Source organism: Trichosurus vulpecula, chromosome 2, assembly GCF_011100635.1.
Source record: "Trichosurus vulpecula isolate mTriVul1 chromosome 2, mTriVul1.pri, whole genome shotgun sequence".
In the NCBI taxonomy this organism is placed as follows: Eukaryota; Metazoa; Chordata; class Mammalia; order Diprotodontia; family Phalangeridae; genus Trichosurus; species Trichosurus vulpecula.
Genome location: NC_050574.1, coordinates 210,508,720 through 210,524,987, shown reverse-complemented (window position 1 = coordinate 210,524,987; position 16,268 = coordinate 210,508,720). Strand labels below are relative to the sequence as shown.

Here is a 16,268-nt window from a genome sequence, read left to right as displayed (position 1 = left end):
TTTTTCTGAAAGTACCCTGTTCATCATTTCTAAAATTTTTTTTGAGGGGGAAAGGCAGGGCAATTGAGGTTAAGTGACTTGCCCAAGGTCACACAGCTAGTAAATGTGTCAAGTATCTGAGGCTGGATTTGAACTCAGTTCCTCCTGACTCTAGGGCCAGTGCTCTACTCACTGTGCCATGTAGCTGCCCCCTTGTTCATCATTCCTTGTAACACAATCGTATTCTATCATAATTACATACCATACCTTGTTCAGCCATTCTCCAATTGATAGACATCTCTTTAATTTCCATTTATTTGCCACCACAAACAGAGCTGCTGTAAATATTTTCCCTTTTTTTTATCTCTTTGGAATATAGACCTAAAAGTAGTATTGCTGTGTCAAAGGGTATGTACAATTTATCACCCTTTGGGCAAAAATACAAAATGCTTTCCCGAACAAGTGGGTCAAAATAGACCTAATAAAAAGAGATAATCAGAAAATTACATATGCTAAAAGATATCATAGACAATGAAGTACTATCAAAAATTTTTACAGCACATTTCTCTGATAAAGGCTTCATTTCTCAAATTTACAGCAAACAGAGTCAAATTTGTAAAAATAAGAGCCATTCCCCAATTGATCAGTGGTCAAAAGATATGGCAATTTTCAGAAGAAGAAATCCAAGCTATCTATGTATAGTCATATGAAAAGAATGCTGTAAATCACTTGAGTAAAAAAGGCAAATTAAAACAACCCTGAGGTACCATCTCATATCTATCAGAAATGACAAATGCTGGAGAGGATGAGGGAAAAATACACTAATGAACTGTTACTAAAGTGGTATACTGGTCCTACTGCTCTATAGAACAATCCTGAACTATGCCCAAAGGGCTATACAAGTATGCATACCCTTTGATCCAACAATACCACTACTCGTAAGTCTGTACCTCAAAGAGATCAAAGAAAAAGGAAAAGGAACATATATGTACAAAAATATTTATGGCAGCACCTTTTGTGGTGGCAAAGAATTAAAAACCAAGGGTATGCTTATCAATTGGAGCAAGGCTGAACAAGTTTTGGCATATAATTTTTATGGAGTACTATTGTGCTGTAAGAAATGATGAGAGGATAGTTTCAGAAAAACATGGAAAGACCTATATGAACTGATGAAAAGTGAAGTGAGAATAACCAGGAGATCATTGTGCACCATAACAACAATGTTGTAATGATACACAATTGTGAAAGACTTGATTAGTCCAATACAATGATCCAAGACAATTCCAAAGGACATATAATGACAAAATGCTATCAACCTCCAGAGAGGGGACTGATGAACTCTGAGTGCAAATTGAAGTATAATTTTTTTGCTTTTTTTATTTTACTTTCTTGTGATATGGCTAGCATGGAAATATGTTTTGTGTGATTTCACATGTTTAATTGATATAATGTTTGCCTTCTCAGTGGAGGAGGGGTGGGAGAGAGGGATAGAATCTGGAACTCAAAATTTAAAAATAAAAGAATGCCACAAATAAGTAAATAAACAGTATATTTGAGAATCCTAGTTAGATTTACCCTACTTTAATCTGAAACTTTAAAACAAAGTATTATTTTTGCCAAGAAAACTTCAGATGGGCTCACAAAGAACCAGACATGACTGCAACAACTGAGCAGCAGCACATGTTATTCCCCTTATACAATTCTGTGGTCCAGCCAAAATGGTTATCTTCCTATTGTCACACATAACACTCCATCTCCCTTCTTGGTGCCTCCAAGTAACTGTCGCTAATACCTGAAACACAGTCCCTCCTGCTCTCTGCCTCATAGAATACTTCCTGCAAGACCCATATCAAATTCATCCTACAAGAAGCCTTTCGTAACCCACCACGTTGGCTAATGCTGTAACTCCCAAATGACTTTTTATTTATTTTTTACTCTTTATATTCTTGTACAAGTATATATAAACTCCCTGAGCACCAGGACTGTTGGATTTTTGTCTTTGTACCCCTAGTAATTTGCATAGTGCCTAGCATGTAGTAGGTGCTTAGCAAATGCTTTTTGAATGATTGAAATGACTCCCATGTCTATAACCTCTTCTTTCCTCTCTTTTAAGATGTAATCCATTTCACTTTTTGTGATGTTGTTTGATGCTCACCAAGTCCACTGTCTTCTAGTTCTCTTAAACAAAGTATTCATGATTTATAGGCATGAAACATCTAAACCTACAAACATTTTGTCGTTGTTTAATAATGCATCATCTCTTCCAGTGTTGTTTTCACTATCTTCTTCCACTTATGTTGAGGTGGCTTAGAACAGTAGACAGAGTGCTGGCTAGATTTGGAATGAGCAAGACTTAGATTCAGATATTGGCAATGCCTCAGACAACTTTCTAAGACTAAATTATAGATAGGTTGCAATCCACATTGGTGAAGAGAATTACCATATTGATGAAATCACAGGTCCTTGATGTGTATAGCCTGTGCTCATCTTTGCATTAAAGTCATTGATTACCATTGTATATATTTTTTGGACTAAAGGATCTTTTCAAGTTCTTACGGAATTCATTTATATCTTCGTGTCCTACTATAGATAGTGGTTCATAAATTTCAATTATGTTCAGGTTTTTTTTGAAAATCAGGTTGTCTACACTTACTAGAAAACACTTTAGTTAAATATAGATTGCAGACACAGCGTAACTGTGTGATTTCCAATATAAGAACTAGAGCTTTCCTTTGGAAGTCTAAATCCATTTTAAAAGTTTATTCACATATATTTCTGAATTGTAGATTTTATTGTTTCTGCTTTCTTTTTGTAAGTTATTAATAATTATGATTAATTACTTATATTTCTCTTAGTGATTATTATTATTAATAGATAGCTAATAAATTGGCATTTAAACAAAATTGCTTTGAGTAGATTAATCGATTTCTGAAACTGGAAGACACCTTAAAGAATAGTTTGACACCTTAAAGAATAGTTTAACACCTTCACTTTACACCTTAAGAAATAGTCCCAGAGTGGCTAATTGAATTTCCCATGGGATTGAAGGAGTGATTGGCAGACTGGAAGATAGATTTCTAGTCTCTTAGCTCTGAGTTCATTGTTCTTTCCTCTATAACTTAATGCCTTTTTGTCAAATTGAGCCTTAAATGACTTAATTCACACCGTGTTAGAGTGAGAAAACATACATTAAAAATAAAAATAAAAGTTGGGGTAGAAGAATTCAGTGTTTCTGATTCCCTGACCTCATTGTAATCCACTCAGTCCTGCCACACTAATCTCTTATGGGAGGCACTGTGGTATGATGGAAAAAATGAGAATTTTGGAATCAGAGAACCTGGGTTCAAGTTCTAAATCTTCTATTTGCCACCTTGTCACCTTGGGCAGGTCCCTTCACCTCTCTAGTCATCAATTTCCTCATCTGTGAGATAAGAGGGTTCAAATAGATGAATCCCTTCTGGCTTTAACTCTGTGATCCAGTGATGATTCTTTCTTCTAGTCAAGGGATGTGCAAGCCCAGCCGACCAAGGATTTTGTGAAATAATGGGAGCCCTCCTTACATTTAACTGCAAATTTAGAGCAAGAATGGCAATATTGGCAGTGGTTTACCTCTTATAATTTGTCAGCTTTTTGGTCATTGACTAAAGATCGTATTTAGGATACAGATTTTTAGGTAGTCTAAGAACTGAATGGTGTTTCAGCCTTTCTGCCTTTTTTTTCAATCCTGGCTTAACCAGGTGGGGCTAAACAGAACCAAACTCCATTTTGTATTTTCTTTGCTTTATGGGTTGCCAAAGCTAAGTTGAATTTCGAATAGACTATTGTGAATGTCTAGGGTTTTCTGATATATATGAACTAATAAAAAGTTTTTTATTTTCTTTTCAAAATGGAAATCTTTTGAGATAAAGATTAATTCATTTCTTGTATATCCTTGAAAAATTAGAAATGTTTTAGTGCAATAGGATTTTCACATCTCTGAGATAAAGGATTTTGGATGTATTCCTAATTTCTTGAACTAGCTGTTTTGCTCCTTTCCCCCTCTCCTTCTTTCTTCTTTTCTGGAAATGGGGTCTAGGTTTTTTGCATTCCATTTATGATGCTTTTAGACAGAAGGTACTGTGTATAATTAATATAGAGTACTGAATTTTTAAATACTAAGGGTGATATTTAAAACAATGAATGATTTCATAATTTGGCTGAAAAATTGTGCCTATGGTGTATATTCAGTTTTTGCCATAGGCTGCTTTTTCCTATTGGTTTGCTAGCTGGGTAAAATATAACTTTGTACAAAATTGTATCTCTAAAAAAAAGAAGTGCCTTCCAATAGCTCCTTTAAAACTTGGCCTAAAATTGATTTTATTATTAATAAAGTAGTTTTAAAGTGGAATGTAGATTGGTTTACAGTCTGTTTTATTGGGCTCTTTCTTCTACTCCAAGCACCACAAATGTCACTTTTATATTTTTCAATTTATGTGATGCATGCTGCCTTGGTTCCTAAGTGCATGATACAAAAATGAAAACCTAAACTAATCAAAAGCTTCCCATGCTGGGGAGCATAAAACTGTTGTGATGGCTTACCTCTCAGGGCTTTATAGCCTCAAAATGCCTTTGGTGCAGCAACTGTTCATATTGACTTTATTTTAAGTTCAGGTAAAGAATTCTCATATTATTCAGAATTAATTTCATTTTGTCTTTTTAAATTGAAAATTAATTAAAAGAATCAGGGTAGAGATTGTCTTTAATATATAGGCATAACAGGATTAATTGGTGTTTTGCTTTGCACAATCCTCTGCCTACCAGAGTCTTTGATGGGTTTTCATCGGTATGTAATGGTTCACTTTGGAAATAACTATCTGCTATTTTCTAAATCACTTATTAAAAAAAAGAAACCACCTTAGCTTAAGAGAGAGACTTTTACCTATCATTAGCATAGCTAGATCAAACAACTACCCATACCTAATTAATGGCAAGGGAGACCACCCAATATGAGATCTCTTTCATGTCAGCTCAGTGAAAGCTATCCCGCATTTGAAATACAGGGTAGCAATAGTGATCTATATTCAAAGGTAGATAGAAGGCTTATAGAAATTTTAAAACCTGTAACTTTTTCAGTTACTTTTTCAGTGATGCCTTGCACAGTGTAACTTAAAGTGTAACTTAAGGATTTAAGATTGTTTTTTAATTCTGATTTGCTGAAATAAATTAATATCCTCTGAAGGCTTTATATTATACTTATTTTAAATAAAACATCAATGACGGTATTTGTCCTTTCAGAAAAAGTGATCACTATAGCCTTATCAGTTCAGGAGAAAAACTAAACCATAAGAAGCCCTCTTGAAAATATCACCTCTCCTTTGTCCAAGCACTTCACTTTTTCAGGTTTTGTCCTTGTTTTATGCCAACCTGAGAAGAGAAAAAGGATAAAGACAATGATTCATATCCCTTTGATATATAAATAAGCTATTGATATATTCATTTTTATTGAAGCAAATTACCATATAGTGGTTCCTCAACCACTCTTCCTTTAGCTTTCAGTTGAACTGGTAAGCTAGAATCTTCCTATTCCCCATAATTCTTAAACATATTGATGTGTTGGAACAGCCAATGCTGCTGATGCTCTGACAGTTACCACACTGCTGACACACTGCACCAAATCAATTCAACCAGAAGTTACCTTCACGGTGTTTGGGAAGTTTATTTAAATGATATGTGTAAGCAGACTCCAAAAGCAGAAATAATTACTTATGATCTGAAATATAAATTGTATAAAATTGTTTCCAGTTGTGTACATTTGAAAATTTCTATGAAATTACCCTAGTTCTGTCAAGCAGATGAATTTTGTATACCTCGACATATTGCTATTTTTTACCTACATATATTGATATTTTGTGTTCATTTTGTTCATTATATATTTCTGTGAAATATTAATTAAAAGGGAATGCAGTGGTGTCTTCTGAAGGAAGAGGAAGTCATCCCCCGAATCAGGTCAATGGAAGGTCGTAGAGGACGACCACCCAATCCAGATAGACAACGTGCTAGAGAGGAATCTAGGATGAGACGGCGCAAAGGGCGACCTCCAAATGTTGGCAGCAGTGAATTTCTTGATAATACAGATGCCAAACTCTTACGGAAGCTGCAAGCCCAAGGTAAGAAATATAGTATGTATGATTGGAAATTTTAATTTAGTATGTGTGAAAAGTTATCTACTTTTTGAAGACAAGTATTTTTTATATCTTTACCTTAATACATTTTGTATGTGTGTGAGCTAGACTTGGGAACTTAGTTCTACATCCACATCTCCTTAGGGTGCCACTTCTAGTTTCCAAAGAGTGGAGAATGTGGAAGAGAACAAAACAATGGTAAAATAAGGATTACCTACTAGTAACTGGAGTTCTTTGATTGGGTAATCTCCTTTTAAGAGCCACTCTCACAACCACACCCTGCCTTGTGTGCTTAGAATATGTGTCCCAGCCATATAATTCAAATTACAGAGTTGGGGGTCAAGCTGCTATGGCTTGCACAGGGAGGGAATCGACCAGCACTTGGCACATGCTACAAGGCACGTGCCAACCTTCTGGAAATTCTCATTTCAACAGCTCCCGATTCCTTGAGGTGGTACATGTGAATAACTCCAATATGTATGGATCTGTGGAGTAAATTTTCAGTCAGAGAACTCCCATTACTGGTAAGTAACCCAGTCTTCTAGTTTGGATTCTTGTCTAGTCCTCTAAATTAGTTTTATTTCAGCTTTTACAGGTAGTTTTATAATCATAATTACAAGGCACACTTCCTCTATATTTTTTTCATAATGCCCAAGTAGCTCAAGATTAGAATCAAGAAATATTTTAAGTGCATCAGAGGATATTTCTCTGTAACTGGTGCCTTCTTGTCAAGCTGAAAGAGCTCATAATGACATCAGATCTAGTTATGATTCTGAATGATATGTAATGGCTATTATGATAAAGAAAAAATTTCCTTGTCATCCCTGACATATAAAAAGCTAGCTGAAATAAGCATTTCCATTCTGGGATTTCAATGCTTAACCATCAGAAATTATATCAAAGGTTTCTGATAACACATATAAATGTTCTCATATGCATACATATGTTAGAGTGTATATAGTGTATACACGTGTACACACAGTGAAGTTTTATACCTAAAAATTGAAACAATCATGGGATTTAATTTATCTTTAATCAGTATTTATAAAAAATAATATTCCGCCCCCTAATGAAAACCAGAATGTTGAGGGAACCTTTAAAAAAAAGTTCTTTTTTAAAAAACTCTCGGGATACTTTATAGTGTGGACTACTTCATTTTGTTCTATCTGTTGCACTAGTATCGTAGTTTTGTCACCATGTTTATTCTTTAAATTCTTTTAAGAAGGCCTATGCCTTAACAAATAGGTATTAGAACAAGTAAAAGTTAATACTTTGACAAGTATAAATGGTGGGTAAGTGCAAACTTTAGTTTCCCATTATGTAATTAGGCAACTGGATATTATGAAGGATGTGTGAAAGGATGGATGGTGAATGGTTTGCATAAACTTTATTATGAGAACTTAAGATATTCTTCTGCTTGAAACATGAATAGACTTTACCTTTTATGCTTACTATGCCTGCATGATATTATTATTAAGTATTTAAATGATGCTGTTAGATAATTAGAATAATTTTTATTCTTAAAATAGAGACAAAAACTAATTGCTATTAGAGTATAAACATTTGTATTGCTTTGTCCTTCATCATTGCATTGTACAGTGTCTTGCAAATCCATTATTTGTATTCTTTGTAATCCTTGTAAAATATGTATGATGATGTTTGTTTAATGCCTTTTTGGTAAGAATTAAATTTTAAGGAGCATTTAACACTGTTGATTTTTCCTCTTTGACACTTCATCCTATTTTGGTTTCAATGACATGATGCTTCTAGTTCTTCTTTTGTTTCTGACCAATCCTTCTCCTGAAAATATATGTTTTGCAGCACCGTATTCTTGGACTTCTTTCTTACCTCTTTAATTTTTTTCTTGGTAACCTAATCTCCAATGTTTTATTTATAGCAATGATATCCAAATGTCTGTCTCCAACCCAACTTTCTGACCAAAAAATTCTACTGGATATCTATCTCAACCTGAATAACCCATTGGTACTTCAAATTTGAGCTTTTCAGAACATATCAATTAGGTCAAGGATATAAGTCTCATTATTTCTTTCCTTGCTTCCTGTAAAGGTGCTCAGCTCTTTCCTATCCCTTAAAAACTTCCACCTGATTTCACTATGCACCTCAAGCTGTCATTCTAGGTATCTTTCCCTTTCATAGACAGACTTCTATAATATCACCTCCATTTCCTCTCTCTCCATTCACCTCTCTACTGAAACTGCTTTCTACAAGGTTATCAGTGATCTCTTAATTGCTAGATCCACTGACTTATTCTTAGACATCAACCTTTTTTCCTTTTCTGTAGCATTTGAAATTGTTGATGTACTCTTCCTCCTGGATATGACTTCCTTGTGCTCCTTCTACCTGCCTGACCACTCCTCAGTCATCATTTGTGCCCCATACCTGAACCCATGATATCTTTCCAGGCTCTCGCCTTTTCCTCTCTATCCTTTCTCTTGGTCTCTTATCTCCAGTCACACAGCTACCTTCCTAGCTCAGGCCCTTATCACTTGTCACCTAGACCAGTGCCATCAACCTCAAATAGAAACTGTGGGCCACTCCCCCCAGGAATAAGGATCCCTGTGGGCTTCAAGTTGACATTTTAATCTGGTTTGGGCTGCACAGCTTCATGTTTGACACCTCTGAACTAGACTATTGTAAGGTCCTCCTAATTGTTTTCCCTTCTTCCAGACATTTCCCTCTTCTACTATCTCTAAATAGTGACCAAAATAGTCTTCCTTTGTCTCAGAACTTACCATGTCACTCTCCTACTCAAAAATCTTTGGCATTTAAAGCCTTTCAGTGTGGCTCCAGGCCATTTTTGGAAACATAATGTATAATTCCCCTTTATGACTCTGCATTCCAACCAAACTGGCATCCTTATTACAAAATTCAATACTTTCATACTTTTGCAAAGGCTGTCCCCTTGCCTCAAATGCATTTTTATGCCATTTAGAATCTGTAGCTTCCTTTATAAGTTCATGTACCATATTCTACAAAAAAAAAACCCTTTTCCTGATCCCTTTAATTCTTAATATTCTCTCCCTGCTCAAATTGTCATATGTAATTTAAATTTGTTTAAATGTCATATGCCTCCCATAAAATGTAACCTCCTTGAGAGTAGGGATACAAATACAGAGAATGAAATTATTATAGAAAGCATATTGGACTTTATCAATTAGCACATAGTCTAGGTTGCAAAATTCAAGGAATGCTTTTGGTTCTGTGTTTTTAAATGAACATCTTTCCCTGATGCTGACTTACGTATTACCACAGTTCTTTAGACTTATCATTTATCATATGGCCCCCATAAAGCAGCTTCAGAATAGTTCAACAAACAATAAGCACCTGGTCATGTGCAAGGAACTGTTGAATGTAGAGATGAAAAACAGCTCAAGTAGCTTAAAATCTTCTGATGGATAAGATACACATACAGATAATTATCATGCAAGATAAAGTATGAATAGGGAAAATAAGACATGTAGACAAAGTGCTATAAGGAAATTTGCAGCGGGAGAGTTAGAGAAAGGATCATTTATGAGGTAACACATAAATTGAGCCTCGAAGGAAGTGGCCCATTTTGAAAGGCAGAGATGAGGAAGGAGTACATTCCTGATATTAATGGATACAGTAGTCAAACATCAGAAAACTGTAGTTCAGTAAGGGAGGTTATACTTGTAGCATTTCTAAAACAGGCTGCACCATAGTGTAGCTGTGCCTTATGCTCCTGAGCTCTTATTGGTGCCTTGTTACTTTCTATTTTAAATGGGGCATAAAAATAACTTACCCCCACCATCAGCTTCAGCCAGAACAATAGGTATTGAAGAAAGGGTAACTATGGTCTATGTGAAACTGACAGCCCTCCCATGACACATGTTTGCAATCTTTTTTTGTATGTCCTTTTGAGTATTTTTCCAGGGTTTAGTCAACAGCATCCAAAAAGTTATGTACCCAATGTTTGAGGTACTTTTGATGAAGCTTTTAGTCTCTTGAGTTGGAAGATTTTTTTTGAAGGATTGAAACTGTATTTTAGCATTGGCTTTTACAGAGATGAAATACAATTATATCCTCTTCTGCAGTATTAGTGTTGAGGAATGGGTAAAATAAACCCCATCAATTCTAAAACAACTAGCTCTGTCACAAGGATACAACTTTATAAGATCTTAGTTAAAATCTCTGAGCACTCAAATCTGCTTAATATTTAAGCTATTGGTGCTAGCAGATGCTTGACATGATTAATTAGTACAGCGTAGGAACGTTGATTTTGTTTCTTGAACTTCCAGATTTACCCCATAGTAAAATCCGTGCCACCGTAAAGTCTTGGGTTGCAAAGCTCTACTGAAAATGGCAGGCAGCATGGTACTGCTTATTCTGGTTCAGAATAACTTTGGCCAAGATTTTGCTAGAAGAAAAATGCAATTCCGTGATAGTTATCAAATATGTAAACCTTTCTTCTAGTGGATAATCAGAATGATTGTGATGTTGTCTTTGAAATCTTGTGATATTTCTTTCATAATTCTTTTGTCATGGAGACGCTTTGTGCTGATAACTAATCAGTCTCTCCCTTCTGTGTGTGAAAAACCTCAAAGGTGATCTGTCGGATTTAGGAATGTTACCATTTTAAAGGTAATAACTAAGTCTATATTGTCATACTTTAACTGAGGTTATTCATAGTGGAGAAAGGTATATTTAAGTGATCACTGAATTATGATATCTAACTCTTTAAGATGACCTTGTTCCTCATGAGAGATTTGAATGAGTTATAATTCTGTAGTACTTCATGGAATCACATACAATATGGATGACTTTATAGAAGCCTTGAGTTTAATAGCTGCCTAAGTATCTCTAGATGTCTTTGGCCACTATATTGTGTCCCATGGCTCATTCTGTTTTATAGATAGATAGATAGATAGATAGATAGATAGATAGATAGATAGATATCTTTATATTGAAAGACAAGGTTCTATAGCCAACCCTTTAATCAGTACTATAAAGGGTTTTAATCACTAAATAGTTGTTGAACTTGAACTCATCATTTGATCTCCTATCTCCATTCCTCCTATTTCTTATTTCTGTGGCTTCAAATAGAATTCTCCACAATGATAGACGGGCAGACAAATAGATAGATAAATGCTATATGCCAAATTCTAGGAATGCAAATACCAGGAAGACAGTTTTTATCTTGAGAGCTTATATTTTAATGGTGGAAGAGCTCGCCGGGTGTTGGTGTGGAGGCTTGCTTGGCACTGAATAAGATGAAGTGAAAGCCCAATATCCTAAAAACATGCCTCTGGTGCATGGCATATGGGGATGATGGCAAAAGTGAAGACAGTATGTTTTGGATAGGTACAGAAAGATTCCATCTGGAATGAAAATCCTCCTTCCTCACTTCCATCTTTAATTACTCTTATTTTCCTTAAAGACTCAGCTCAAGTGCCACTTCTTTCTTTGAGCCTTTCCTGTTTCTCCCAAGTTGTGAGTGCTCTCTCCTTCCTCAGGTCATTTTATACGTATCTCTATATATGTTGTATCCTCAAGACAACGTAAGTTCAATGCAGAAACTATGTTTGTTTGTATTTTTTAAAAGTCTATTCAGCATCTGAGTGTTTTGTATTTTTAAAATGCTTAATAAATATTTAATAAATGAATAAAACAAACTATTACTTTGCTAAAAATTATTCTTTATTCTGTGCATAGTAGTAGTCAGATCAATTGTGAGTACATTGTTTCATGATATCTATTATGCCCAATATACTATTTGGTAGATGTTAGCTCAAAGAATGAAGCACTCCACCATTCATATTCATATCTAAGCTAAGAAGTTCCTTCAAACAGGAGTGCTGCTACAAAGTTACTATGTGGACATTTTTATTTTCCAATAGTACTCTTTAATAGTTCTTTGGTTGTATTGCTTTCTAGAGTTTAGAGTTTTTCAAGAAATAGTTTGTAGTACCCAGTGCCATAACATAGTTATAATAAGAAGAATTTGTTAATTGCTTACTAAGGTCTTTAGACTCTATTGCAAGCCAATTATAATCATATACCATATGCATATCAGTGATTTACCTGCTTTTTGGTGGGCTGAAAATGATGTAAATAATATACTGATGCTTTGCAAACTTCCCAGTCCAGAAGGTCTAATGACTTTGACCTCTCTATAAATCATCAATGTTGCTGACATTTTCACAGAAAAATCTAATAATGATCAACTTATCAGACATTGATATGCAGTGAGTTTTTCTAAATGACTACTCTTTGATCCAGTGACATTTTTGCTTAAAACAGTTTTTCATTTGTGAAATCTACTCAGCATCATCAGCCATTACAACCATTATGCTGATTATTGTACTGCTAACATATTCAGAGCACCCCTTTGTTTATATCTATTTTATGATTGTTTTGGCATGGCATACACATTGTGGAAAATATACCACTATACACCTTGTACGTTGTCAGAGAGGGAGCACTGCCTAACTATTTCTAAGATCCTATTCAGGTATTCTCACACAATGGTATTCAATTTCACCTACTTTTGGAAGGAGGTTGAGTTCATTTTTTTTTCCTTTCAAGAAGAAAATGACATTTTTTCATGAACCTAGCCCCTAAGAGGATGGATTAGAAAAGTGTGGGTTTCCTAGTTCTTCTCAGAAACACTAAGGATCCATGTAAAGATGTTTTGGAAAAAGAATAAGCAGAAGAATTAATCAATTTCAGGAGAACTTATGGTTTATTACAAAAGAATTGACAAGAGATGTGTCAATTAACCATGAAAAGAATCAGAGATGAGGAATTGGTAAAAAGGGAGGAACATTCCAAAGAGTTAGTGAGTATCACCTTGAACACTCACTGTGATTCACTCTTTTTAAAAGTTTTTTTTTCTGTGTATTCAGTGAAGATTTGCCAATGGCAGGTGGCACTGATGCTTTTCTCTTCCAGGTCAACTTCTATAACCTCTACAGAGTAAAATGCATGGGTAATATTGGGGTAATTATGTCTTTACTTCCTTGACAAGGATATTTGGAGCAGGTTTTCTTACTGTTTTTTAGACTTAAAGCCTTCTCAGTCTGCCTCTGGGAATCAAATACTTCTCAAGTCATAATATTTTCTGGACCATCTCTCAGCATTAGAAGCCTTTGAAGAGTGTATGGGCTTTTCTGAGACTTCTGAAGCAAAGATCAGTGAAACCTCATTGACGTAGAGAGTTCTAACGGAAAGACCATAGTGCTTATATGTTGGGATTTCCTCTTCCGTCTAATTTTTGAGAGGGATAGTAAAGAAAGAAAATGTCATTCAGATAGCTGCATTCTTGGTTGATAGTATTTCACTTTGTGTCCAGTGATGATTCATCTTTTGCTTATTTGATCATGATGGAGTGCCTGGGAAGTCTGTCTGAACAGTCTCCAGTTCCCCTAAGTTGAAGCTATCTTATCAGCACAAAATTCTGTCAGGTTTCTATGTGATCAGGAGAGAAATAAGGGCAAGACCATAATTAGTGATGAAAGTTGCATCTTGTTGAATATGTTCATCAAGTGATTGAAAACGAATTACTTTGAGAGGAAAAAGTAGTCCAGTTGTCTTAGTGGTGGGAAGTATAAAAGAGGTGTGTCTGAGAATCTTATAAGTCTTGTGCATGCAGAGATTTGGCTAGGAGGTTGTACATGATTGATACCTTAACTGATATATTAGTGATCAGTATCATCTAGAAACAAAATAATAACTGTCTTTTGTCAGAGATAAGATGCTCTGGAAAGCTGCAGAAATATAAAAATTCCCTAAAAGAATAGATGGGCAGTTTCATTGGTTGTGGGAAATCTGTCATAGAGGAACTGAACCATTTTCTTTGAGAATGTCCACTATCACCATGAAATCACTCTCCTTGGATAGGAATAGGTCTCTAGAAAAGTCTAGGGATGTTTCAATCAAAGTGCTTCATGAAAGGGAGCACCTGCAAGAGCCTACAAACTCCCCGTCCTGTCCTTGATCTCAGCACATAGTTCTGTATTCATTATTCATTGGCTGATGTCCTACCAGGCCAAGGTTAACTAGAAGACACTAGGTCAGAGGTCACCTGGGAGACCATTGGTCATAATCTTTAGTGACCCATAGGTAACCCCTCATGGAAGAGACTTCTGTACTTTCCTGCAAAGGCACAAACAGGTTAGGAAAAAGCATGAGTGCTTCATCAAGTATGAATTTCACCTCTAGGGAGTGAGCAATTCCATCTACAGAGCCTTGCATGAAGGAATCATGTGTTTACGTTGGCTGTCAAATGCTCTTGTTCACTTAAGCCAGCTCTGGCTGACTGAAATTCTCTGATCACATAGTTGCTGGGAGGAGGATAGTTTGGGTACCCTACCAAATGCCCAAACTCAGGCTTCCATGAAAGGCCATAGACCTGTAAATAAAACAACTTGAGGCAATGGCTTACCTGACCTGTCACTGATTCAGCCATGGGGCTGTCCCCACGTTAGTCATCTGGTTGTACAATGATGGGATATGGATCTCCCTTCAGCTGGTAGTACCAAATTTTGAAAAGCCACTGTTATATCCAGTATCTCCATTCAGACTGTAGCTATACTTTGTAGCCAAAAGCTTTCAGAATAAGAAAGCTCAGGAGCATGGTGGATCAGAGCATGTATTGATTTGGGTTTTAGGGTTGGGGTGCTGGTGATGAGATTTGAGGTAGTATCCCAGAATCTCTAAATTTGAAGGGACCTTTAAGACCATATAGTCCAACCATTATCTGAATAAGAACTCCCTCTCATCATGCTCTGGCAAATATTCATCCAACTTCTGCAAGAATACCCCTAGTGAGGAGAAACCCACTCTATCCATTCCACTTTTGGATAACTCTTTTTATTAGGAATTTCTTGAGCTGAAGTTCCTCCATACCTGGAATTCTTTCCCTCCTCACCACTGCTTCCTGGCTTCCCTGGTTACCTTTTGTCATGGTTAAATCCCACCTTCTATAAATAAGAAGCCTTTCCCAATCCTTCTTAATGCTTGTGTATTATCCCCAATTTATTCTGGGAGCAGTGATTTGATTATGTTCCAGTATATATTATGTTTGAAAATCATTGTTTTCCTCTTATCTCCCCCAGTAGACTAAACTCTTTGAAAGCAGGGACTGTCTTTCACTTTTGTTTGTATTCCCCATACTTAGTACAGTACCTGGCACATTGTTGTTCATTCAGTCATGTTCAGCTCTTTGTGACCCTGTGGACCATAGCATGCTAGTACTTTCGATGGGGTTTTCTTGGCAAAGATACTGGAGTGATTTGCCATTTTCTTCTCCAGTTGATTAAGACAAAGAGGTTGAGTGACTTGCCCAGGGTTACTCATCTAGTAAATGTCTGAGGCCAAGTTTGAACTTGGTTCTTCTTGACTCCAGGCCCAGTGCTCTATCCACTAAGTCACCTGACTGCCTTACCTGGCACATAGTAGTCATCTAATAAATATTTCTTGACTGACTGATTGAAATCTTCCTCTCAACAATTTTCTGTATTTAGTCATAGTTCTGATCTTGAAGGCTTCATGGACTAGATCTAATCCTTCTTCCCCATAATGGTCTTTCAGATATTTTATAGACTGCTATGCTTTCCCAGCTCTCCTTTCCCTATCTTCCCAGTCCTCTCTTTTCCAGGCTAAGTATCCCTAGTTCCTTCTACCTATACACGTTCACCCAATTTAGAGCCCTTTACTCTCCTGGGCCACTGTTTTCTAAAATATGACAACCCAAACTGACTACAATGTTCCAAATACGGTCAGATCAGGGTAGAGTGCAGAGGAATGTTCCTGTGTATTTAATGAAGTTTGATATCATTTTAGTTTTCTTGGCTCCCTATCATACTATTGATTCTCTGAGTACTAAAATCCCAAGATGAAGGATTACTTAGCTAGCCATATATGCCTCATGGTACATTTATGTAGCTGTTTCTTTTTTAACACTAATGTATAACTTATTATGTATGCCTTCATTAAATTTCATCTTATTCAGCTTAACCTTCTTTGTAGTGGAATTATTGACTTCCACAGCAAAGATATTATATTGGTTGGAGTAGGTTAGAAAATGCTTAATGATGATTTATTGCTTAAGTTGTTGAAATGTCCCCTCTAGGGTGTTAGGACTTT

General features: G+C 35.9%; 1 protein-coding gene across 1 annotated transcript in view; it reads left to right on the top strand.

Annotated features, from left to right (window-relative positions):
* BAZ2B (bromodomain adjacent to zinc finger domain 2B) overlaps window positions 1–16,268 on the top strand; it is a 353,975-nt gene that overhangs the window by 253,357 nt on the left and 84,350 nt on the right. Inside the window, exon 14 of the mRNA XM_036743221.1 lies at window positions 5,915–6,125. Within this exon, the coding sequence (XP_036599116.1) occupies window positions 5,915–6,125 (211 nt within the window). The remainder of the gene's footprint in view (window positions 1–5,914; window positions 6,126–16,268) is intronic.